Source organism: Schistocerca americana, chromosome 4 (assembly GCF_021461395.2).
Source record: "Schistocerca americana isolate TAMUIC-IGC-003095 chromosome 4, iqSchAmer2.1, whole genome shotgun sequence".
Classification (NCBI taxonomy): domain Eukaryota; kingdom Metazoa; phylum Arthropoda; class Insecta; order Orthoptera; family Acrididae; genus Schistocerca; species Schistocerca americana.
The window spans coordinates 725598347-725626207 of record NC_060122.1 but is presented as its reverse complement, the minus strand read 5'-3'; the positions used below and the strand labels follow the sequence as shown (position 1 = coordinate 725626207).

At 37.4% G+C, this 27861-nt stretch overlaps 1 protein-coding gene across 1 annotated transcript in view; it reads left to right on the top strand.

Annotated features, from left to right (window-relative positions):
* Nucleotides 1–16380, top strand: part of LOC124612401 (F-box only protein 11) — a 57764-nt gene extending 41384 nt beyond the window's left edge. Inside the window, exons 9-11 of the mRNA XM_047140584.1 lie at nt 26–244; nt 2955–3162; nt 10652–16380. Coding sequence (XP_046996540.1) covers nt 26–244; nt 2955–3162; nt 10652–10781 — 557 coding nt within the window. The 3' untranslated portion in view covers nt 10782–16380. The remainder of the gene's footprint in view (nt 1–25; nt 245–2954; nt 3163–10651) is intronic.
* The last annotated feature ends 11481 nt before the right edge of the window (nt 16381–27861 follow it).

Here is a 27861-nt window from a genome sequence, read left to right as displayed (position 1 = left end):
TTTTAATAAATTTCTCCAATTTTAGGTGTCTTGGAGGAGAATGATATTTTTCGTAATGCACAAGCTGGTGTTCTGATTTCCACACAAAGTCATCCAATTCTGAGGCGGAATCGCATATTTGATGGACTTGCAGCCGGAGTGGAAATTACGAATAATGCAACGGCGACTCTGGAATATAATCAGATATTTAACAATCGCTTTGGTGGACTTTGTCTCGCAAGTGGTGTGCAGCCAATAGCCAGAGGTAGCACTTTACTAACCAATGTCCTCTTACAGTTGGCTGTAATCTATGCAGCCTGTAGTCAGATGCCTTGTCTGTTTACTGCAGCCACCAGTTTCTTTTTAACATGTTGTATCTGAGTGTCTGTAGTGTGTCAAGCCCCGTCACTGATGTTTTGTTTGCAAAGAGTATTGTCCTCAACTTGGGATCTGATGTGATTGAATAGTACAGTTCGATTTTTAAAAGTAGTGTGATGTGATTTTGAATATCACTCTCAAATCATTGACATGTTGTGCACATTTACAGTATAATTAGTGACTTGAGATCATTGCCAGGTAGTTGGAGTAAGAGAAGAGAAAAGGTAGACTCGGAGATTACAACATGGTAGTTGTATTGGAAGTATTATTGCTACACAAACAAAACAAAAATTGTTTAATGGATATTTACACAACAGTTCAAAGTCAACGTTTTGGTAGAAAAGCACACAAGGGATTTTTGAGAGTGAATAAGAAATGGCCAGTGGTATGTCTGCATTCATTTGCGATGCATCTGTGGACCGTAATATCTACTCCCAAATATAATTAATTCCTGTATCCCCATGCACGTTTTAAAATGAACTGATGGAAAAAAGAGGTAACCTTATCCATTTTCAGTTTTTTGCAATCTGTGATGGAGTTAAAGCTATATCACTCTGTCACCTTCACCAGCTTAAATAAATTTCCAAAATCTTCCACAACAGTGTACATGTTGTTTATTCTCATGCTTTCAGTGTTTATTAGTTCAATAGTTTTTTGCTCCAAATAAATCCCTCTTTGGTCTTATTGTAACAAGTCGGTGTGTTCATTATGGTACACAGTTCTTCTGTCTTGTTCATTGTCAGAGTTGTGTGTATACTTTCAATATTTTGTGATAGTTGATACCCATATTGTCAGTAGGTACCTCATAATCACTTACTGCTTTTATTATTGGTGAGTAATTAATAATATAAAATTTTTGTCATATGTGTCAATGTTGTAGTCAGATGGCCTTAATTAGTTATTTTATACATACCGTGTCAAATAGGATTTGTGTGGATGGAGTAAATATGCAATGGCACAATCAGTCTGCTGCCTTTTGGTAGGCTATGGTGCATGGAAGTGAACATTTTGATGTTAAAAATCAGAGCTTGAGATCAATGTATAATTTCTAGACATGCACAATGAAGACTTTTAACTTGAGATAGTTCCATCATGTTCAGCAGCACAGTAGAATTCTGGATGCATGGTGTTTTCAATATACTTGGATGGAAAGAGAGAGAAATGGTAGCTCAGTTGATATAGAACGTGGCATGCAGGATGTGTGTGCACAAATAAAATTGCAAATGTGGATGACAGGAGGAAGATAATTTTGACAATTTAGATGAACCCATTTTGGATTTTGAAGCATTAATATTACTCCACCTGTGTAGACTTGTCTAAGTTAACAATACAAGGAAGAGGGCTTTAGATGAAGTTAGAGAGGAAATCAGAGAGCCAGTGTGATGAATTAGAAGCTCCTGTAGAATCAGGTTTAGTGGTGCTGGACTCCTTAAAGTCAGTGAAGCAGTTCAATTTATATGTACCCTTGTATTTATCAAAGGATCACATTATTGAACATAAGGAAATAAAGCTTCTGTAATATTTCCTTTGCAAACAGTATTTGCTAGAAGATAATTGTGTACATACTAGCCACTTAAAATTGTCTATTTACCAGCTATTGAAATGCTAGCAACTGGAGTGCTGTTGATGGACACAAATGTGACAGTACTGTTAAAACTTAGGTAATTTATATGTATTGCATAATCAGGATAAGGAGAAATGAAAGAGTACATTCACAGCATTGTAAAAGGAAGGAAATGTCACCAAACACTGTATTAGGATGAGCATAGATTACGGAGAATAAATTTCAACCAACAATGGACTGTTCAAACTCGTCCAAACTCCAGGATACCAATAACTTACTGCAGATGATAAAATCTTAGGCTACTTTGATTTATTTATTGCTTTCACGATTTCCTTTACAGGCCATTTGTACATAGCTTCTTGAGAGGTTTGATAAAATTTGCATTTAAATACTGCAAAGTGATTATTCACAAATTGTCTATTTTTAAAAATGTGTTTGGATAGACAAGAAAGACTGACTGTTGGGAACTGCCAGTCCCCAACAGTATGTGTCTCCTTCTCATCCTGTCTGGTAAGTCTCCCCCAACACAGGATTCACAGCTATTTTTGTGTTGCTTTCCCCATTCTCTAAACTTTGCTAGTCATTTTCCTTCATCCTTCTTCCTTTCACTTCAACCCTTCTGCCAGGAAGAGGACCCCACTGGCTCTGAAAGCTTACACATTTTCTTAACTTCTGTATACTTTTTCCCTGCAGCATAGATTTTTTATCTATCTAATTACAGTAAAGTAGTTATTTGGTTTTCTCTTAATTAATGGGATGAAGAAAATAGTCAACTAAAACCAGCCAGCTTCTTTGTGTTTTTGGTATGTGTAATTTTGGGTAGGTTGCGTGTGCTGTGTGAACATTTTGTCAAAAATTGATTAGAAAGCTAGTGAATGCATGTAATATATCCATGCAAACATTGTTGACTTTATTTCTGGGATGATTGTTCTAAATTTGTGATGAAAATACTTTACTTTACAGTCATACCAAAGAATTGCCTTTTTAGGTCTGATTGTTTTTCATTTCAAAAATTGTGATTTTGTTTCAACAGGTAACAGAATATTTAGCAACCAGGACGCTGTAGAAAAGGCTGTTGCTAATGGCCAGTGCTTATACAAAATATCAAGTTACACTTCATTTCCTATGCATGATTTCTATCGCTGCCAGACTTGCAACACCACGGATCGCAATGCAATTTGCGTGAACTGTATTAAAACTTGCCATGCAGGTCATGATGTGGAATTCATAAGGCATGACAGGTAAGCAAACATTTGTCTGCATGTGTAAGCTATTTCCATCATACACAATTTGCTTAGGACCATTGTTAAACATACATAGGAGGTGATGAAGTGGAATTCTTCCATTATGGTATTTGAAATTTATTGTTAGAATATATATTTCGTTGATGACTTAGTACAATGATGGAATGAGTCACATTGCAAAGATCTATACAGTACGACAAACATTATATAATTATGTGTTAGTACAAATGTCATCTGACCTATATACATGCACTGACACTGCACTACTCACACTATCAGTGCTCACTTCAGCAGTGTGATAATGTGTTACTGATTGTACTAAAACAATTAAAATAGAAAAATAGTAGCAGCGACACTACACGTAAGCAGATGGATTGGGAACTTCTTTAAATTTATTAAAAAAAAATATTGTGGGAATAGCATTGTTAATGTAACAGTTGTGTAATAAGTTGCAGCGTCCAGTTGTTTGTTGGCAGCTGTCATTAAGTTTTTCATGTACCATAGGCTTTTGAAAGAGGGGGGGGGGGGGGGGGGGGAGGAAGGTAGCGGTGTAAAGTCCCATGAACAATGATATTATTAGACTGTTAATTTTATTTTTGAAAGGCTATGTTCCAGATAGAAGTTAAGTTGTAGGAAATTATTGGATGCTCATTTCTCATGGTATAGATGATTTTAAACATAAATAAGGTAGTAGTAAAAATAAAGCAACTACTCACCTAATAGTAAAGTTTTTTTTACAGTCACATGGGCAAGATTGGAAATTTTGTTAGCTTTCAGAAGGATCCTTTATTGAGCTAGCCATTTCGAAGGAATGGTGGCTAGGCTTGTCATGTCAGAACTTGAAAAGTTGCCATGAATGCCCCCCCCCCCCCCTCTCCCCCGCCACCCCCTGCCACTTGTAGTTAGCGTCAGTGAAAAGCCATGTGCTGAATTTCAGGTGGCGACATGAACTGGAGATTACAATATAAAATGTGTCATTATTGCACATCTTGAAACTGAAACTGCCTGGTATACAGCCCTCAGTTGTTGCACAGTGTGTCACTCGTTGGTCACAGTTTCCATTAGCTTGCAAGGCAAGCACTGGATCATCAGTTGAAAGTGATCATAAGACGAATTAAATATTCGTAGAGAAATACACCTTATAATTTATACATAACATTCCTTCCAAATTGGTAAGGAGTATGTGGAAATAAATACAAGGTTTCCGACTCATCATCAGTTTACATTCCTTGTAACTATTGCAAAAATGTGAAATGCTGGTGCAGTGTTCTACATATTTCTTTGTGTACCATGAACATAAAATTAAGGTTGACATTTGACAGTTGCAGACACACTTACACATTTTTGGACAAAACTATCTGGAGTTAGGAGGGGATTGGTTCGTATATCTGTATATTTTGAGGAGTGTTAAGCATATTAAATAAGGTTATGAAACCAAGTAGAGGAAAACTGGTAGTGTACTACTGAGTGCAACTTCAGAACATTTTCATGTGCGTAGACTGGAAATTGTTGTGATATTTCGATAATTATTGTCTCTGTTACTGTTCTGTAAAATTCTCTGATAACTAATGCACATTTGTATTACTAGGTGAAAACTGAAGTATATCTACCTTTTTTGTCAGGGTGAGCTCAAAACATGGTTGCTAATGATTCAGGATGCTTGTGACCATTCCAAGAATCTAGGAGACAAATTTTGTTCCCACAAAATGGAGAAAAAGCCTGAAAGTGTGATAATTGCATCATTTTCATTGTCTGTATGTTTTTCTCCCTTGAATGAAGGCATCCTATTAGCACATATATCTTCTTAAAATTTGGACTGATCTGTGTTGTATACAAAGAGTTAATTAAATCCTACACTCTTATACTTTGTTTGTAATCCAAGCTTTCAGTTTTCAAACCTGTTATTTTTCTTACACGGTTGTATGCGATTTTTTTTAAGTGACCAATCCAACAGTGAGGAACTATGAATTCTTCTGCACCTGTGTCATTACCAATATCTAAAGGCTATTCATGCAAGATGGTATTGCTTGTACTAAATGAATTTTGTCTGGGCTGAGAAAAAAATCAAAAGATCGGCATTTCTTGTTGTAGTATCTGATCAGCCCTTACATTGTTCTGCAGTTCCATTTTTGTTATTATAAAATTTGCATTCAGAATGGGAAAAGTGAAATTTCTTTCAGGCAGTACATGCACGTAGGTATTTATTACCACTTCTATTGAACCAGTACACAGCTTTTCCTTTGTTCTTTTCTGTTAGTGGATTGGCAGTCTACAATATCAAACCTTTTGTCATTCCCAAGTCTGTCTGCACTTTTTAAATGTTAACCCAGAAGTTTAAGTACTATTTCACATATCATAACCCTGCTTTTACACTTTTTTCAGAGGACTTGAAAAAAGTGGCTAAACTGCGGGAAATGACTTTGTTTTACTGGTTGTGTATGGGGCCCCCTTTCCATTTTTGTAGTTTTGTATTATATCTGTAGATAATAGGCAAAATAATACTCATCAGGGAATGTTTATTTTTATTAAAGGTTATCTGAATTTATTGCGATGTTTAGCAGGTGACGTGACATTCACCGACACTTTAGCACAACAAATTGCATTAAAAATAACACAAATCATGCAGCTGCCATGTTTATTTATGTGTTTGCAAAGCTAAAGTGATGCAGTTGGCAGTTTTAGTATTTATATTTGATGCCTATGAAAAGTGCATGTCAAGTGTATACTGCATTAAAGCTCTCTCTCTAAACTGCATCATTTTTAGTGTAACTTTCCTGTGAAAGCAAAATCAGCAGATGTATGCAGTAACAGCCATTTATCTTGCTGTTTTTGATTTTGTATATAAAGGTGTGTGAAATATAAACTAAGTTAAATATGGCACTACACTACAGATCAATCTGTCACTGCAGCCTTTATTTCACACTCACTGACTTAGTCAGCTCTCAGCTAAACTGACACTTTCAAATCAACGTAGACATAGGGGTTATGATAGAGATCAGTCTGTATCCACAGCCAAAATAACAGGGAAGGAAACCATACTACACTTAAGCATTTTATGAACACATTTACAAAACATTAAAATGACCTTTAATTTGGCTGGTCTATAAACACAGCATTAACAAATGAGTACAGTTGTTACTATTTTCTGGCAAAAAAAATTGTGGGTTGTTTTAATTTTGTCTGATGAACTTTTTCAGTGTAATTTTAGAGTTCATAAACACAATGAAAAAATTTGTCATTGACATCTGCAGCTGAAATATATTTTTCAATGGTTTCCACTGCTACATTAACAACTGCAAATGAGGGAACCTCATTGTCCTCATCACTATCACTGTCACTTTCTGCATTTTCTTGTATGTGAAAGTCGATAACGTCAACAGAAACACTTTCCATAGTGACGACATTGATGTCAATGAGTAAGAAATCATGAACCAGATACTGAAGCTGCAGCTTTTCCTATGATGAAGCAAGCAGTTTCTCACCGTTGTCACTAACACTCAAGTCTGGTGCATCAGATCCATTTCCGTTGTCGGCTTCGATGAATTCTGCTTTTCAGAAGCAATTGAAGATGGTGGCCGCCGTAACTTCTGTCCATGCCTTCTCATTATAATGCAAAGCGTATAAAATTGACACTTCAAAGGAGGCTGGGTCATTCCCAACTTCCATCTAAGTTAATGCCTTCTGCACAATCGTCTTCCTATAGTATTTTGAAGGCATAGCTGACATCCAAATCCGAAGGCTGTAATTTGCTTGTGCAGTTTTGTGGCAGAAACTCTAATTGCACATTACGTAGGCTTATATTTCTGGGATGCGCAGAGCAACAATCCACAAAAAGCAGAATTTTTCTGTTGTCAGTACCCATTCTTGAATCAAGACAATGCAGTTGTTGATTGCCGACTCCATGGATTGTTGTGTGCACCAAGACCAAATAGTGGATAGAATTGGAAGGAACGTCAGCATTGGCGATATTTCGTTGCTTTGTTGTCAGCAAAATTGATTTTCAGTCACTTAGTGACCATCCTCACTGCTATAATATACAATTAAAATTGGTAGGCACTGGTATCAAGCTATAACCACAAACTCAGTTTATGTGATCACTCTAAGCTTGTGGTTATAGCTTGATACCAGTACCTACCAATTTTAATTGTATATTATAGCAGTGAGGATGGTCACTAAGTGGCTGAAAATCGATTTTGCTGACAAAGCAACAAAATACGGCCAATGCTGATGTTCCTTCCAGTGTTGTTGTTTCTCAAATAATTCAGACATCATCCACACTTTTTTGTTGGCACTGTAGTTCGTTGGTAGTGTCGTAGTATTTTTATGTTTTTAAAATAAGATGATTTTTTTTTTTTTTTAGGTTTGCCAGTCACAAATGGTTTACTTTTTCGGAACCATCTGTGTTTGTGCCTAACATTACTGTCAGGCGAACTTTGTTGTGTTTACCGCCATGGCAGTTTTCGCCTTTAAAGTCTGTAAAAGAGACCTGTTTTGTCAATATTGAAGATATCCTTTGGTTTATACTGTTTCAGAAGGTCTTGTAACCTGCCACTCTGCCATTCCGTAACAGATTTTATGTCTACACTGTTTTCTTTGCCACATACTGTTTTGTACACTACATTGTACCGCTCCTTGAATTTACGTATCCACCCGCTTGATGCTGTGATGTCCTCGATCCCAAGTACATTGGCGACTTTCAGCACCTTTTCACGCAACATCACACGCACATGCTGCCTGAAACCAGCTCTTCGTGATTTCTTCCAGTTCTGTGCATTTCGAATAGCTAGCATATTTCATTTTTTTGGAATTTGGCCCACTTTTACTTACACTTTCCAAAATGGTATCTATTTTTCATGATAGTGTTGAATGTAGATACCGGTATTCCTAAACTCTGTGCTAATGCAACAAGTGTTCCACGTTCAGCATCAATTCTTTCCAGAATTTTGACTCTTTCTTCCATAGAAAGGGTTTTCCTGTCTCTTTTGGCAATATGCCGTTTTCCATCCTAAAGTGCAACAGAAAACAACAATTTGAAAGAAACAACTAACAACAGACTTTGATCACTTCACACAAGGCTACGAATACGCTATGTGGTACACACAAACAAAGTAACAAATAAAAACTCTTCTCACGGCAGTTGTAGAGAGTAGCTGTGTCGACTGAAATCAACTCACTTCGGTTGTAGGAACAGGCTTGTTGCGTTACGAACCATAAAGGAAACTACCGTATTTAGCAAGTTACAAATAGTGGAAAGTGGACACCCTCTGTATGTGATCATTATCATAGGGTGAAGTTAACGCCGAAACAATGCGGATACAAAAGGGTACTACTTATTGTAGCACACTGTACTGACAGATGAAGTTGTTATCAACTCGAAACAAATGAATGTACCTCAGTAGTTGTGCGTTCTTCCGTCTTCTATTGAAACATTTACTCCCATCAGCCACCACACCAAGCTGTGGTTGGCAGTGGCAGGATACAAATCACGTTTTTTTCCGACTTCAGATTTGCTGAGTGGAGCACCCTGGTGTCACGAAAGTTAAACGTATAACATAGGTAAACACTACTTGAAGGCGAATGCTGTGCCTGCGTCATTTTATGTCAGTCACACCAGTATTTTTTCCCACGAACATTGTTTCATAATATGTAAATTGCAGGAAGATTACTGATATGTTAACGTAAAAACAGGTGTGAATTAACATTGTGAACATAGGAAATTTGAAGGGAGCAATAAAAAATGTCATAAACGGTGGGAAAACGTTAATTCCGGGAATGTAAAAGCGGGGTTATACTCTACTCTAAATGATCATTTTCTGCTGATGGCAGCAAAACATTTACAGGGTTCCATATCACCTGCGAGATGAAATTGAATGTACAGAATATTTTTAAAAACTCAAACTAGGGCCAGAAAGATCCAACTACTTCCAGGAATTAAGAGGAGGGGGGGGGGGGGGGGAGAGACAAACAGTTCCTCTTATAACATCCCTTTAAAGTGGTATTTCTCTACAAAGGCCTCTTCAGTGACAAGACAGCAAGACAGATGCATACTCCAGCTCATGCACAGACTCTCTGTAACAGCAGCGTGTTAGGACTAGGGGTATCCATGTCTTGGTTGCAATCCCCCAGGCTGTGGCTAAGCCATGTCTCCGCAATATCCTTTCTTTCAGGAGTGCTAGTTCTGCAAGGTTCGCGGGAGAGCTTCTGTAAAGTTTGGAAGGTAGGAGACGAGGTACTGGCAGAAGTAAAGCTGTGAGAACGGGGCGAGTCGTGCTTGGGTAGCTCAGTTGGTAGAACACTTGCCCGCGAAAGGCAAAGGTCCCCTACTTTTTAATAGTGTGTTCTCTCACAAGAGGCCAAATATTTGAAAATAAAAAATTATTTGTATTTTACATACAGTACATTGTGAATAACTAAAAAACAGAATACCTAATTATTTCCCAATCAAAATTGTTTCGACATTCTAAAAGTCCACTCCTTTGAAGAAGAAAAATAAGTTTACATGTTGTTTGGCATTTAGAATGAAAATCAGACATGAAGGATAAAATATAAATGCATTATGTACTGCCTTATAAATATTGTTTATGTTTGTGTAGATCTTCTCAAGCAAAAAAATGTGGTTTTAAAATTTTGGATGACTTTTTCCCATTCATTCAGTTCTTAAAAATGTGGAGAATTTACCATATGATCTTTTAAAAACATCTTCTATGCATTTGACTTAGGTTATTAATAACTCGTTAATATATTAGTGTATCCTAATTCTAACTTTTTGTCAATTCTCATCCATAATTCCACAAAAAAAAAGGCACTCACAGTTTTGGCACCAGTACATAAATAACCACTTGTGACAGGCTAGTCTTATTACAGGAGTAATATAGCAGGAGCACAGCAGTAATACATGAGTAATACACCAGAAGCAATTACTCAGAGTCATGTTTTCGGATGTGGTTAGTGTTGTCTCGTGTCACACAACTTGTTGTGTCTTAATTATTTTGTGTGTTAAATGAGCCTGCTAATACAGAAGCTATTAACATCGCAAATGCTATTGTGTATAATGTTTTTTGTGCTGGGAATAAAAGAAGTTCATTAACATAACTGAAGTTGTAAAATATGATTCATATTCAGAGGTAATATCTGGAAGGGCATGTTCATAAGAGCACAGCTATTCTCAACTTGGTAGTGACATTTCCCTTAACCAAAGGTACGATTTAAGAATGTGCTTTATCTCCCTTTTGTAAGCAGATAACTTCTTAGCATTTTCTTTCATATTAAACTGGATTTTGTAGAAAAAACTAAGCACCTGAGTGTAATTTACTCTCTGTGATGCCTATATATCCACAGTTGTAGGATTTTCATTGTTTATTATGCAGACTTTATTGTGTAATAATGTATTCTTTGTTTGTCTACTTGTCTCCTTTGTGTAAAAGGAAAATCTTAAAAGTTATATATTTTTTGTAATGTTTTAATTTGTCATTCATTGTGATTTCAGGTTTTTCTGTGACTGTGGTGCAGGAACATTAACTAATCAGTGTCAGTTGCAAGGGGAACCAACGCAAGATACCGACACATTGTATGATTCTGCAGCGCCAATGGAGTCCCACACACTTATGGTTAACTGAAATACTTAATTTGTCTGTGGTGTATGTAATACAGGCCACTGGCTCCTCATTACCAGTTTAATGATCAGAGATGGTTACTTTACACTTCAGTGCAGCACCTGAGATAATAAAGACAAAACTTTCATAAAATGAGTTATGTCATCTCAAGTGTGCCACTGTGCTCGGTAAGATGTCTGTTGTTTTGCAAAGGCCTATGTATATAACGTGCCAGATCCCAGTGATGTGACAAGACAAATTTAAAATTTGTGTAAGAATCTCATTTTATACTTAACGTTATGTTATCTATGTGCATGTGCAGCTACAAACTGGGTGCGTTTGTTTATTCTTTTGTCCAAGAGGATTTGTTGAAAATGTGTTCCATTTGTTGTATGAATGTGTTGTTTGAATGTGTACTTGTATGTATGTATGATGTTTGAAATGAAATGTATGGAAGTGTGTAAATATATACATATGTGTGTTGAGATAATTGATATGTAACTTTTGTTAGGGACTTTGTAAGATTTGTGCTTGATAGTATTGAATGGAATCAAATAAAACAACAGTAACTACATATTTTTGAATACTATTATGGCCATTTTTTTATAATGTTTTCTTTTTTCACTTGATTAATGTCACATTTCTGTTCACTTTATTTCACTGTTATGATAGTTGGACATAAATAATTCCTATAATTCAATTCTCTCTACCATATTTACATAGTCCAGTGACTCGGATAGCACATTGAGGATATGTACAGCATCAATTTTTAAATGTCTTAGTGCTGAAACCCATTAAGAATTCGTTATTGATGTAGCATACTGATGCAGGAGGCTTTAGATCCTTTAGGGATATAGACTAATAAACTTTTTTTAATATCTGCCAATGTGACTTTGCTTACTTGATGTGCTATAAGACTTGTAAATAGACTGTGTATGTGTTATTGTGCTTTTTGAATGAAACATGTTCTGTGTAACTTGTAATAGTTCTTTTTTGGTGTGTTTTTTGATGTTCCATCTATTGATTTTTTTTTTCTTTTTTTTAATCTGTGAGAGTAATATTCGAACTGGTAGTGGACTACATATGTTCTGTCAAGGTGTATAGCTATGCACACGAAAGTGCTAGACTCGTATGAACTACTATTCGTGCAAAAAGAGGATAAAAGTTGTAAGTTAGAAACCAGTCATAACGTGCAAATTTATTCTTTCCACGAGTCCACTTTATAACTGCAGAAGTTTTTAATTTATCTGTTTCTAGTGCCATAAAGTGTTGTACGTATAGAATGGTGTATGGTGGTGAAGGCCTGCAGATTGTGTGTACAGTTCTTGGGCACAGGTCATTTCATTGGATTCTCTCATCCGAAAAGAATTACACAAACTTTTGGATTAAAAATTTTGTAATCTAAAGGTTTGGATGCTATATTACAATTTAACTGTGTATTTTCCTTATTCTTGATTTTGATATTTATAGGAAGGCTTATTTTTGAATTTTTTGTTTTAAGACCAGTCACTGCCTAAGTCCCATAAATTTCTCGAAGAAAAGCATTTGCATATTCAGAGTATTATTGTTCCTCAGTTCTGTAATGCTGCACATTCGATACACTATGAAAGTTTTTCTTGTATATGTCACTTCAGTAGTTACAGATTCCAGCATGGTCAACGAAGATTATATTTGATTGGCTTTGATCTGTTGTGTGTTATTTTGAATGATAAATTTATCAGTTTAGTTCTTGTATTTTTGTGGCAACACTGTGAAATATATATGTTCTGAAGTCTGCACTTACAAACGTATATGGACAGTGACTAACCCATAAAATTAAGTAATAATAATAATAATAACTGACTGTATAAGTATTCTAGGTCTAATCTGAATTGATGCTTGCTGTAATGAAAATAATCACATTATTAATTGTCAATGAATACAAATTCCTCCCAACCTTCGTCTCTCTCTCTCTCTTTCTCTCTTTCTCTCTTTCTTTAAGATCTTAGTTTGAAGAGACTAGTCCCCCCCACATCCACTTTCACATAACTGTTTCCATAGTATGTATATTTCCAGTGGTTGCCTATTTATCATTTGTTAGACAGTATTAAAGTTGAAACACGTGAGTAGTATAATGATATTGTCTCATAACCTGATCATTTATTTCATAAGAAAACATTCCTTTCACTTACGAATATTGCTTGACAAAAGCCAGTGGAAATTCCTCGAGAGCTTTGGTAAACAGATAATTTGAAGATTGCTGCAATTATCATACAATATATCTGTTAATAATGTAGGGCTATACAGTGGTTATAGTTAACCTCCTTTGCTGTTATTGGTCTGTATTTTATTTCAGAGTCTTAAAAATGCTTTTCCACTTGCTGCTGTCTGACAGTTCACTTACCATTGTTATGATTTTCATACTGCACTCCAAGCACATACTTGCAGACACAGGGGGAGATACTCAAGAAGATTAAAACTTGGGAGTTCATGTGCAGTTTTCATCTAATTACTTCTGTTGCCATGCATGTTACCTTTTTACAGAAGAATTGTAACATTCCTTCTCATTCCCCCTCCTCTTCTTGCATTCCTTATTTTTCAAATAAACAGATGTACAATTCTTTCCAGTGACACTTGCACATGCTAAGTACAACTTATTAAGAAGTACTCCTTTTGTCTTCAAAATTACACGGTCTATAACCATGGCACCAAATAATTGATAGTTCTCTATGCACTACAGGTGTGTACTTTGTAATTAACACCACGATTGTTCACAGGAAGACTAGGAATGTGATAGTTTTATTGCTCAGACTAATGTGGATATAAGCAGCTTTCATGCTACATTTATGTTCACAACATGAAAATTATATCAAAGTATCAGTACCAGGCTTTCATCTATGTCAATTTACTGCCCGTTTTCTGGCTTTGCTCAACTTTTTGAAATCCTGATATATTGTCAATTTACTACTACTTCTTCTTCAATCACAATAATTACTAAATGTTACCATAGTGAAGTTTGTTTATTTTAACTGCTGTTACTAAGCTTGTAAAAATTACAGAACAAAGCAAAAGCTTGATTTTAGTTTATTGTAAAAAGAAAAGAAAGTTGTAATTCAAAAGTAATTGCCAGTTTCTAAATATTATCTGACATAACTACAGAATTTGAAAGCTGTGTTTGGGAATGCCATTTATTTCATTCCATAGCCTTCTTCCAGTTGATATCCACTCATAACTGATCCACATCTGTGAATTTTTTCAGTTCGCTTTTACACTTCACCAGAATCTGTGAACATTGTTTTGGGAATAAAGATGTACAGAAATCGGTGTTTGTTTATGGTGCTATGTGTGTGTAGCTGCTGTAGAAACAATTTTATTGAGACTAATATTTGCTGTTAAACTGACTCAACCAATGTGTGTGTGTGTGTGTGTGTGTGTGTGTGTGTGTGTGTGTGTGTGTGTGTGTGTGTAAGTAATTCCACTATGTTGCGTGTTTTGAAAGTCACTCACAAAGCATATGGTTTTTCATAATTGGTCTTTGAATAAGACTTTGTATTAGGTTATTGCTGTTTTTCTTTATAAGATCTTTATGCACTCAGTGTGATGCAATTATCAGTTTCAGAAATGTATAGAGAGGGTTTTCATTCAAATATTCCCATTAAAATGTCCTCCTGTAATGGCTGTCCATTAGTTTTGTTGCTAGAATTTGTAGATTTTCATGGTACTGAGCAGTGAAGTGGAACAGGGATGTTGCCAAGAATGTTTGTACAACAGTATTTTGACAGAACTCAAAATTGCTTTTCAGTTCCTGTCCATTTAAAACTATTTTATCGTCTTCTAATTAATTTGTTACTGTGATACATTTGGAATTTCTCCTTTCCTACTGTTTAGAAATTTTCTAAACATATTGCTAAGATTTTGATGGTGAAAGAGTTTGGCCCACACAGTCTTTCCAGTACATAACTTAAAAATCACCGGTTTGAATTTCAGATTCTGCAAATTTTTAATGACAAAGTATTTGCGTTAATATTCTTACGTCTTGATTACAAAGTAAATAATAACAGTGTACATTGAACATGTTAGTGTTTACAGTTATTAATAAAATAAACAATGTAAATATTTTGAATGGAGCCACCAGTGAACATTGGTTTTTTTAAACCAGATCACCAAGTTTCTCAGTGGTTGGTATGAAATGGATTGCACGCTAATATCCTAACATGTTGAGAAATTTGGTGGAAGTTGTTCATAATGATACATTGCTCAGTGTGATGTCGTATACTGTACTACATTTGTAGCTCTGCATTCCATTGTGGTTTAATCTCTGCAGAAATGAATTTGAGAGTTTACTGCAGTATTTATGCAAACATAAATATATTGTGATGCAAGTAGTGAGTGTAAATGAACATCATATGACCTCCAAAGAGCAACATTCAATGACAGTTAGGATTTTCAAGTAATTACAGATAGTGGCCTCATCTTTGGTGAAGTAGGCAAATACCATGACAGTAGCTCTGTAAACGGATTAGTGGGATAGAACAAATGAAGAGGGATACAGATGAAATGTGACAGCTTTACAGAGCATCATAGGTGCCTTCTCTTATCAGAGAGTTTTGAATCCAGTGGCACAAATTATAAAAGGTGTGACATGCTTTCCACAACTTGTATAATTATTCTTAAGTTCTCTTCCATGCAAAAGTGCAACTAAGATACAATGACAATGTGAAATTATTTGTCACTGAAGCATGCCATATTGTGGAATTAACCAAAGTCTCCATTCAGTTTGCATGTCAAGACACAGCAGGAAATGTAGGCCATGTGAAAGAAGAGAGATCACTGTCATAATTCAGTACAAATAATGTTAACCATTGTTGTGCACTTTTTAGCACTTGTCACCATGCAGTCACTGTTTGCAAACCCATTAGTCATAACTAAAACATGTAAAAATCTGAAGTATGTTAAGATATTCTGAAAACACTTTTGAGAGATTCCAATTGAAATGGTCTTATGCAGTACACAAGTTGTACAAACTTTTACGAACTGCAGTGCCACTCATTTCTTGTTAATCAGAAACTGTGCTCGTCTCTAATACATGCAAATTGTCTTTAAGGAACCTGAAAATACAGTGTTAAAGCTGGAAATACAATGTTAAGGACTGAAAAAGGTGTAATATCGTGAGAGCAGAACAGTTTAATAGCTTTCACTCCTGTTTTATCTGATGGAACTAGCAGGACTTTTCAGTTATGTATATAATACACTAGTACAAATTAGTTCCATTGGATAATAACTTATTGGCCTGTGAGTTTTATAATCTGAATTGCAGCTGTAATGTAATAAAAACAGAATAAGTAAGAATAAGGAAAGCTCCAGAGATGGAAATCGGATGTTTTCACTGTCAGTACTGGCAGCCATGCATGGTGTCTGACACAAAAATATATATATATATATACCCTTTTCAGATATTTTTACTATTAAATAGAATTTTTGAAACTTTTGTTGGTGCAGACACTTGATTACTGTTTTACAGAAATTATTTGTACAGTGTGCATAATCAAGAAGTTGATGGAACTTTCATGTAAACCATATGAATGATATGTCTTAGAAATGATTGGCCACTGTATGTTATTTCATTAAAATATATTACTCAGTGTCCATGTGGTTTCTTGAACACAGCATGAATCCCAAAGCTGATATGTTAAGGTCATAATATGCTTTCCAGGTATGATGTATATAGTGCTCTTCCGCCTCATACAGCTGCATGATATGTAGTATATCTTGTAAAAAAAAAATCCGAAATTTGGACATAAATGTAACAATAAAAGTATTGGGAAAACACTGTTTACCATTTGAAGCAAGGTATATTGTTTTGTCGTATTTGATATATTTTGTCAGTTCTATGCGGATTCCCAACATTACGAACAGAGAAGTAACTGCATCATCAGATATTTTTAGCACATTTAACAAAAATGAAATATGGCATTAATTCTTCCTTTCCTGGATGCTATTTCTGTATTTTTGTGACAAAACAATTGAATAATGTAGAGTACAAATGTGGAAAATATTGAAACAAAAGAGGGGATTTATAAATAGTGAAAGGGATCAAAATGATATGTAATGTTTTGCCTACTCACCTGAACTTAGTAAGTGGGAAAAAATATTGCTCAACACACACATCACAACATGCAAAAAGTGTTTCGATGAATGCTAAGCACCAACAGACATAAGTAATTTCTTCTGCTGAGAAGATAGTGCACAACAGTCGGATGTGCACTGTGACGTACTTACTGGAGGTAATATGCATTATTTTAAAAACATGATCCTTAAGGAAATTGTATCAATGTTATGTTAATCACATGTTTTCAGTGGGTTGAAACTTCTGTAATAATAGCTGTCAAATTTTGCATTTTTGTGGCCATGGCATTGGTAGCTGCTGTATAAATAATTTATTAATGTTGTGCTTTTATATAAAATAGTTGAAATGCATTTTTTCGTCTCACCACACTCATTTTGTCATACTCACAAGGAAAGTATGTAACCTCAAATGCTTATAATTGAATGAAAAACTATAAATTGCTCACCCCAGAAACAGCAGTAGGAGCCATTCGCATGCCAAACATGTCATACCAAGAGGCTTTTGAATGATCTATTCAAGGTCTTAAAGACCAACTTTGATGCTGCAAAGAAACAAAATATCAATATTATAGGGAAAAAAAACGAACTTTAATGTTGTGACATACTGATATATTTCCCTGTACTTAAAAGTAACTATCCCAAAACAAAAAAAAATTCTTTCTAAGACTACTGTGAGAAATACCAGAAGTAAAGTTATGTGATCTTCATTTCATCATTAGACTTCATTCTGTATTATACAATCAGCTTTTCTGTATGAAAATAGTAGTGTGTGTTATATTATGCTTGACAACTTGCATTTCACAGTGTGTTTCATTCTGGTCCAGGAGTAGTATCTTCGATTAGTTATCAAAACATTATGGTTTCGATCCCAGCCACTGCTTAAGTATTGAATATGTGTTAACAGGGGTCACTTTCAGTCTGACAGTGTCATTGTTAAAGAGAGCGGAGGTGCAGAAAGAGTTTAAAGCCACTCCTATGCCCTTGGGGTAGGAAACTGCCCCTAAAAGGAAGAAGGATCAGCAATGATCTATGGTAGGAGAATGCAGAAGGCAGTGGAAACCACCTCATTGAAAACTATGTTTATTCACAGGACATTTGGCCTGAAATTGTCATGTAAAAGTCATGATGATTTCTCCATGGGTAAAAGGTGGGGATAAGTCCAGTTTTCAGATTTACAGGGATTGCCAACAGGGAGGTAACTATGAGAAAAAGAGTACCCAATGAAAGGGTAACAATTTATGAATCAGATTGTGGAACATAGAAGACTGAATGTGATATGGGAGGGGAGTTAGAAAACATGAGGAGGGAAATGCAGAAGCTAAATTATAGACACATACACATAGCATGTTCAAAAAAAGTGTCTAATACTTTGAGAGGTGGTAGTACTCATGGAAACAAGAAAAAGAAGTGTAATAAACACAGGTCTGGAAATGCATACTTTCTGCACATTTACAGGAAGTGTCCCATTTGTGACTGCACCTTCTGCCCTCTGGCATAAGAAATTATATACCCTTTGAAGTACACCCAATTGTTGTATTTGCTGGCACACATTGAAGATGCAACCCTTTAGTGTCTGCTCATCATTGATTGTTGTGGTGTAGATCAATGCCTTCAAGTGTCACCATAACCAAAAGTGTAGGGGATTGAGGTCTGTAGATTTAGCAGACCAAGGTGTGCCCCCCCATCCCCAAGTGTGCTGATGTGCCATCATGCAGGAACCACATTTGTTTTTGTTGCTGCAGTGGCACAGCCTCCAGCAAGGTAGATATTTACATTAGTGAGAAAGTCCAGAGATACTCCCCAGTTAACTTTTGTGGTAGCATGTATGACCGTATTTGTCGCAGAGTATGCCTTCCCATACATTGATTGAGAGTCGGTGTTGATGCCTTCTTTCCTGAATTGCCTGGAGTTACATCTGCCCATACATGCTGGTTATGGAATTCACACCATCATCTTTTGTGAACTCTGCCTCATTGGTAAATAAAATCTTGGATGTGAGCAGTGGATCTGCAGCACACTTCTGCAACAGTCACTGACAGAACTGCTGTCTGCCATGATCCTGTGGCCTTAGGATTAAACGCCTGTAGAAGATATGGGCACAGCAATTGTTCATGAAATACCTCCCAGATACGAGAGTAAGACATGACTTCTGCTTCTGCTAATCATTGCAAACTGGACCCAGGGGTTTCTTCCACCGAACGTAGAACATGCTTCTCCAAGTCAGGTGTGCAGACTGTGTGGGGCCTTCCACTGTTAGTCTTCTAAGATGCAGGGTTGCTTGTGTCTGTCAGATGCTGGAAAAGTCTGCTGAGCAGCTTATCAGAGGGCACTCTGTGCTGTGGATATTTTTCAGTGTAGAGAGTACGGACTTGCAGACTACGTCCATGTGATGAATCGCAGCAGAATATCAAATCCATTATTTCACTCGTTGAGTCGTTGGCTTCCATTGCTAACTAGCGGTGGAAGAGAGAAAATATAAATGTACTACACCATTTGTGCGTACAGATAGTGCAATAACAGTAAATACACAAGTGAAGAAGGAGGTAAAACACCTTGATATGTACCCAGGGTTGACAGTACAACAAGGCACACAAACACTATGAAAACTAACGTAGCCTACAATACAAGTTGAACCACGCGTCTGACTGCAGACCAGGCATCGTAATAACCCTGCTAAAACGTTAAGATGGAGTGCGAATGCTACGACTCTGCTAATATCCACAACCAAGCATTGCACAGCCCTTCCTGTAAACGTGTTCATCTTACACACACACACACACACACAGTTTCAACTATTATGCTCATCAGAAAGGACAGTTCATCAAAGCTGCTGACTGTGACTGTAATATAGGTATGACATCAGAAGTTGAAGAGAGAGAGAGAGAGAGAGAGAGGGAAGTGTATTAGGGTATTAAATGGGTAATTCAGTATGTAAGGGAGATGATCGTGGGAGGATTGGACACTGTGATAGAGGAAAGAATTGAAAGAAAGATTTGGTGGAAAGCATGGGCTCGATAATAGGAATAAGAGGAGAGAGAAGCTAATTAAGTTGTATAATACATTTCAGATGGAAATAATGAATACCTTGTTCAAAAATCTCAAAAGCAGGAGGTATACTTGGAAAAGGCCTGGAGGCATGGAAAGATGCCAGCTAGAGTACATCATGGTAAGAGACAGAATGTTAAAAAAGATGTTGGATTATAAGGTGTACCCAGGAGCAGGTATTAACTAAGATGACAATGAAGTAATGGTGAAGAGTAGGCTGAATTTTATGAGAATTTTCTGGAAGACTCAACCTGGAAAGAAGTGAGATACTGAGGAATGATGATGTACATTTGAAGTCCTCTGAGACTGTAAGTACTGTAATAATGGATACCACAATAAGCACTTTGGTTGAGAGGAATGGCCACGTCTAAAAAGGGCAATGAAAGAAGTTGGGCTAACAAATATAGGCAGAAGAAACATTGAATAATAGAAGAAATAATTCAATTAATATTGAAATAAAGTAAGTGCAGAAAAGCTCAGGGACAGACAGGAATACAGCAATATGAGGCACTTTTGATTGAAATAAATAGGAAGACTGTTGAAGCCAAGGCAAAAATGGCTGCAGGAAAAGTGTGAAAAAATCTAGAAACAAATGCTAGGACATACTCGGCACATGGAAATGTCAAAACAGCCTTCAGTGAAATTGAAATTGAAAGCAGAGGTGTTAACATTAAAAGAGTGCAGTGGGAATTCCATTGTTAAATGCTGAGGACAGACAAGGTAGGTGGAAAGAAAACATTGAAGGTATCTATGAACAGTCTGCTGACATATTTTAAGCAACAATTAGATCTGAAAGGCATATGGCATCCTTTATCACAGTCAGTTTGGCAGAGCTTTGGAAGAGTTACGATCAAATAAGGCAGGATACATAGATAAAGTTAAATTGGAATTTCCAAAATCATGTTGATGTGTACAAACAGAGGCTGGAGTCATACTACCAAACTTTCAAAAAAACATCCTCACAATTACGTAAGTAGCAAGGGCAGGTAAGAGCAAGAATTATCACATAATCAGCTCATGCATCCAAGTTCCTGGCAAGAAATAATACACAGAGGAATGAGAAAGAAAATTTTGAGTCTGTCAAATAATAACCAGTTTGGCTGTAGGGACAAGTACCAGAGTAGGCAGTTATGATGGGAAGACTTTAGAAAAATCAAGGCACCTTCATAGGATAAAAGATGGATTTAGGAGAGGCTGAAATTCAGGTTGAAAACATGTCTGTGATAAGATTTGCTACTGACATAGCTAATCTAAACGATCACTGGCAGCAGATGAGCTGGGATGACAAGCAACCATTACTGCCCCATCGGATCATAGTTCCTTACGTATGATGCTCTGTTTATTAACTGGAACCTTCATTTGGTCAGTTTCTCTCCCTTCAAGGCTTCTATGGTTTTCAGCATACAGGAACATTCCTCTAGCCAGCAGCAATGCCATTTAATGCATTAGTGACAGATTTCGTCCACATGGCAGTGTTCTGGCAAAAGATTCCTTAGAAGGCAGTCATCATCATTTGTGCAGTTTTCGGACAGCACTGTGACATTGTACTCCTGAAGACTCAGTGCCCATCTCACCTGTTGACCCATTGCAGAACTGGAGATGGTGCTAGTGCCTCCTTACGGACAATGAGAGGTCTTTCTTGAACCTTGTTCCAGAAAAATTTGGTATCTCCCTGCAGTGTTTCTTACAAGGCCATTAAGTGCTCTGAGATATTTTATCTGTTGAGCCATGAAGGTGCACATTTTGGACTCAAGGCCTGCAGGCAGTATGCACTTCAACACAGTTGTGAAGCAGGTAAGATGTTCTCCAAATGTCTTTGCTGACTGGATAATAGTGCTGTTTTTTCAAAGATATATTGTTCAATTAAGGCGTTGAAGCAGGTTGTCCATCACATTTATGAAGATGGTTGGAGCATTAAATAGTTCAAAATAGACATTTTACTTCATTATTTTGTTCAGCCATCGATAATCAGTGCAGAAAAGCCATCTGCTGCCCTTTTCCTTCACAAGGACCACATGAGAGGACCAAGGAGACCCTGCAGGTTCAGTGACATCATCCTGGAGCATCATCTCCACTTACTCCTGAGTTGTGTGTCATTCATCTAGTGACATCCTGTAAAGAAGTGCAAACTAATTGGTAGATGTTTCCCATTGTTGATACAGTGTTTTACTATTAGCGCTTCGTCTGTCCTTTCTCCAATCCAGATTGGAAAGATCTAAAAATTGTCATACAACAATCAACATTCACTGATGTTCCCAATGAGGCCAGATCTTATTGGTGGTAGATACGGCTTCCCCCACTGCCTAGTCTGTAGTAGAGCGTGACTCAGTCAATGACACTGAGCTGCCCATCTTGGACTGGATCTGCTCTTCCTATACGAATACCCTTAGCAATGAGTTATGGCTGCCCATGATAGTGATCCAAAGTTCGTCTTGACCACTTGTAATCCTCGTGATCGTCACCAGTATGTATATTTTTCTTTTGAGAGTCTAAATAGCATGTTGCAATCGATAAAAATGAAAGTTCACTGAGCATTGAGATTTATTACAGGAACTCGTCTTGTTGATGATGGCAAGAGGATAACGTCTTTAATGCTAAACAACAACCCATAGCAGTCTTTGTTATTTGCACTTGCTGGAGTAGTTTTGTTAATCTGGAGCTCTGATATCCGACAGTCTATGACTATTTGCGATGCAGGCAAAAAGTCATGCCCGAGAATAACATTATGACTACATTCTAAAAACTTAACTCCGCCTGATCATGCCATGAAGGTCCAACGGTACCGACCAGCTGCCGTGTCATCCTCAGCACACAGGCGTCATCGGATGTGGATATGGAGGGCCATATGGTCAGCACAGTGCTCTCCCGGCCGTATGTCAGTTTCTGACACTGGAGCTGCTACTTCTCAGTCCAGTAGCTCCTCAGTTTGCCTCACAAGGGCTGAGTGCACCCCACTTGTCAACAGTGCTCGGCAGACTGGATGGTCACCCATCAAAGTGCTAGCCCAGACCGACAGCACTTAACTTTAATGATCTGACGGGAACTGGAGTTACCACTGCAGCAAGGCTGTTGGCCATTACTAAATTCTGTTAAAACAACAAATTCAGAGGGTTGTGTTTCTTCATTGATAGTTATCCTTGCAATACTTGTTCCAGTCAGCTGTACATATTTCCCATTTGCAGTCTTCAGCACAATTGCGTTCATATTAAGGAATATAGTCTTTTTTAGTGGGTGATGATATGCATTGGTCATCACAGTGTGAAAATTTATATATGTACATATGTAAATAGTAATAATAATGGCTACATAAATAAAGAGATTACTAGAATCAATTATTTTCAATTAATGCCCAAATTTTGGATTTTTATAGTTTGTCTCCTTTGAGTCCATTTTAACGTGAACTTACTTCCAAGTAGTAGAGATCTACACATTCCTCTTAGGTGCTTCTTCTTCCGACACTGCAAAACTTATTCTTCTTGACCATGTAGGTAATGTAATTTTCATTTATCGGACACAACACAAAGGCTACCACACGCATCTTACAAAAAATAAGTCTTCTCCACTTGAGAACTAAAGACAGAGTCTCTCTGATGATTGACAAAAAAATTGAATGGAATTTTTTATCATTTTGTTTTCCACCTTGCGGCGTAGCAAAATATATCTTTATCGGTGCTTACAGCTGCCACGCTAATGATTATTATCATTGATTTTAAATTTTTGTTGGGGCTTTTCCTTATGTACCTATAAAAAAGAAAAAGAAGCCCGTAAGTTGAGTAGCACCCAGACAGGTTGGCTGTTGATGTGATTTCCTGGCATCTTGGTAACTGTTCACCATGGAGGACTTTCATCTGTGGTGGTCCCACCTTTGTAGATGGTTACCTTGCATAGTTTTCCTGAATTCAGTGGCCAGGTGAGCAGATGGTTCCTGTATACACACATGCAGGTGGCAGTCGTACCTCTTTTACCGGAATTAGTTTGTTTATTTTTCTGTTGTATTTCTTCAATATACTGGCACCACTTAATGAACTCTTCAGGTCTTGGGACATCCTTTATCATAAGAGCTTTGATATGTTTTCTGTAATTCCTTCAAGTGTGAGATTTTGTGAGCTTCTGTAATATTCAAATTCACAATGTGGCATTGGCCCAAAATATTCTGTATTGTCATGGCACAGAATAGTAAAGGGAAGAAATAGAAAAAATTATTAAAACTCATTGACATTGCCACTCAAGTTGTGCCACACACAGAGGTGGAAGCTGAAAGCGAGCCAGTATATCACAGGTGGGTCGGGTCGACAGGACATCATGACAGTGTCTGCCGAGTAAGGATACGCATTAAGCAGAAATGAGACTATGACTAAAAACCTAAGGAAAAAGACAAGCATATTTGTTGGCTTGTAAGACATGTTGCAAGAAACTCTCTTTCACCAGAGTACATAGTGAGGAACTGACACAGCAGTTAACAATCTATTAAGTGAATGTAGCAGAATAAGGAGGGCACATCATTTTGAACCAAGCCTTGTGTAATAGCCTCACAGTTGCTCCATCTTTACATGCCTCTGCTCTCCACGAGTTGATTATTGAGATCAGTGGCATTCACAGTAATAGCACTCAATTCCATGATTATGATACTGTAGAGAATCTGTCCTAGATGCTCCAGCAGTATCTATGAACTAGCAAAAGATGTACGCAAGATGGTGGCCTTCACCTGATTGATGAACTTGATGCTAGTCGCTGCCTATCATATATTGATGGCAGAACTGACTATTCTTCTGACAACACATCTTCGCAGGGTGTTGCCACCACAGAACTTAATGTGGAAGCCAGCAACAGGGCCTGTTGGGGTCCACATTCCTGTTAACACTCAGGCACCTCCGGGTGATGAAATCTACCAGCTGGTAGGGAGGAAATCAGCTGACCACACAACTGCTGACATCACAGATGGGTCATAATAGAATTTGGAATGGGGCTGAGGACACACTGGCAGCCAGCCTGAGACCACGTCACGCTGGGCAACAGCTGCACCTGCTCACTGGCAACCTTGCCTGGGCATGCGGCCACTGAACTGACTCAACGGATCTCAAATAGAATTAAACACATGTTGAATGAACAGCAGCCGAGACTGGTGCATAAGAATGATGACTCGTAAAAATTGGAAATAAAAGATTGAACTCTAATAATGTTTTACTAGTGTTGTTGACACTTCACAGGTTCCCAAGAGTTACGCAGAGGAGGTCTCCGCTGGGTGCTCTGTAATGTGAGAAATTGCACTTTCACATGATGATGTGCCATCTATTCAATTATTCATATACTAAGTGAACTTGCTGCTGATTGCCACCAAAAGTTTTCTTTGGATTGACCTAGAATTTTTTCTGGAAGTCGAGGTTCTCTTCATTGTTCTCGAACCACTGCTGTGCTGTGCCGTCCATGTAGAAATACACATTTGCTAAACGCATCATCTCATACCACGTGTTGTATTTGGTGACTCTAATGAATACTTTCAGTGATTTCATTGTGTCCTGATCAGGGTCTTTGGGAAAAAACTGATGAATTTCTAACTTGCAGTTGGCTTGCTGCTGTTTTGGAATCCATTGCTTTTCTGAATATATGGTCCTTGGGAACAATGCACTGCTTGTATTCTGGTTCCAATCTGTACAGGTGATGGCTTTTACATTGTCTAATTTGAGCCACAGAGGTGTCAATGTTTCGAAATACCCTGCATTTCTACCAGACAGTGGTACATCATAACCACTATTGAATCCAAATTTGAAAGCAGGATCATCAATAAAGTACAAAACATGGCACTGAAAGCATGTTCATTACGAACTCCAATATACAGCCAGAACAGAACTGATCTAGACAGAGAGTTCTTTATTTATACAAAGAGCAAATATTTCAGAATATTGTTGCATTACAAACATAAGACATTTTGAGTACCTTCCAGAAATGATAAATGCTGCCTAAAAAATTGCTGGTAGTTGGGTTGAAGTGGTGACCTGCAACACACCATCCAGAGACGCTAAAGCTACGCCACATTGCATGCAGCATAGCTCACAGCAATATTTCTCTTCAATGTAGAGTGACTGGGCAAAATCATGATAAATTCTAACTATGGAGAAAATTGATTAATGTATGAAAATTGGTAATATTTCCTGAATTATGTCAAAATTACCTTACAAAACCCTAGGAAGAGTTTCTGCCGTTAAGAAAACTTTAAATGTTGAACTACTGTTCATCTCACTGCAAGATACTGAGCCATAAATATTTGTTTTGTTTGTGTGTTCAGAAAGTGCAAAACCCAAATAAAATTAATATAAACTGAAAAGTATGCAGGGGTCTATTATTAAAAAAACAAAAAAAAAAAACAACAACAAATGAACATATCATATTATTAACTTGGTATTTACATCTGGGTTGTGCACATTTTGAATCAAAGAAATACATCCTACACATGAGGAAGTGCTATTACTTTAGAAATTTATCACGAAATTGTAAGAAAATGCTACAGTCGTGCAAAGTTCGCTAAAAGGTAAACATTCAGACAATGAACACCAACACCTTACAGTATCCTATTATTCATGCGGCTTTGTGTGATCTGGTGGCCGTGGACTTTTTTTTTATCCTCTGCTTAGAGGGAGGAGATGTTTGGTATACATCAACATCATCATCTTAGAATCTTGGTCTAAGTTAGTAAACTGCATACTTCGAAACTAACAATTACACTTAATGTAATTTCCAAACTAAGAAATGATTCCTTTAAGAACATGCCTAAGCATAAGAATTCATCATAAGATGATGGCACTCAGTTTACTGCTAAGCAGTTCCAGGAATTTGTGGCTTAAGAAGGGGTGGACTACATATTGATTTCAAAATACCACCCATAATCTAAACTGGCCAAAGATTTTGCGAGAATTGTGTAGAACTTATTATGCAAATAATCATTTTAAGTGGGTAGAAATCAAACAATGGAAAATCCAGGATGGAATGTAACAATATTATGAAGTGCTGCAGGTTAGACGGAGGGCAGGGGAAAGGGAGGGAGGGGGGGGGGGGGGGGGGAACGTACTGTAAAAGGAGAGAAATAAAAAGACTGGTTGTAGTGGTGGAATGATGGCTGTGTAGTGCTGGAATGGTAACAAGGAAGGGGATGGGTGAGGACAATGACATGAAGGTTGAGGCCAGGAGGGTTACGGGAACGTAGGATGTATTGCAGGGAAAGTTCCCAGCTGTGCAATTCAGGAAAGCTGGTGTTGTGGAAAGGATCCATATGGCATAGGCTGTGAAGCAGTCATTGAAATGAAGGATATCATGTTTGGCAATGTGCTCAGTAACAGGGTGATCCACTTATTTCTTGGCCACAGTTTGTCAGTGACCATTCGTGCGGACAGACAGCTTGTTGGTTGTCATGCCTACATAGAATGCAGCACAGTGGTTGCAGCTTAGCTTGTAGACCACTTGGCTGGTGTCACAGGTACCCCTGCCTTTGATGGGATAGGTGATGTTAGTGACCGGACTTGAGTAGGTGGTGGTGGTAGGATGTATGGGGCAGGTATTGCATCTAGGTCTATTTCATAGGTATGAGCCATGAGGTAAGGGGTTGGGGGCAGGGGTTGTGTAAGGATGGATGAGTATGTTGTGTAGGTTCGGTGGACGGTGGAATACTGCTGTGGGAGGGGTGGGAAGGGTGATGGGCAGGACATGGCTGAAAGCTACAATTGTGAAAATATTTTTGTTGTGCCTATATGGTGAGTAGCAACATTCCTTCTCATATGAGGGTAATCCTAAAAGCAAGGTCTCCTTTTTTTTTTATAAGTACAGAACTCTGTTTGTGTGGCAGTTGGTCTCACTGTTATGAAGAGTGCTTCACGAGCTGTGTGTAAACATGTGCATGCCGTGCTGAGGCGCTCAGTCTTGGCTTGGCAGCCTTTGAGAATGGAGCTCCCGTTGGATGTTACCG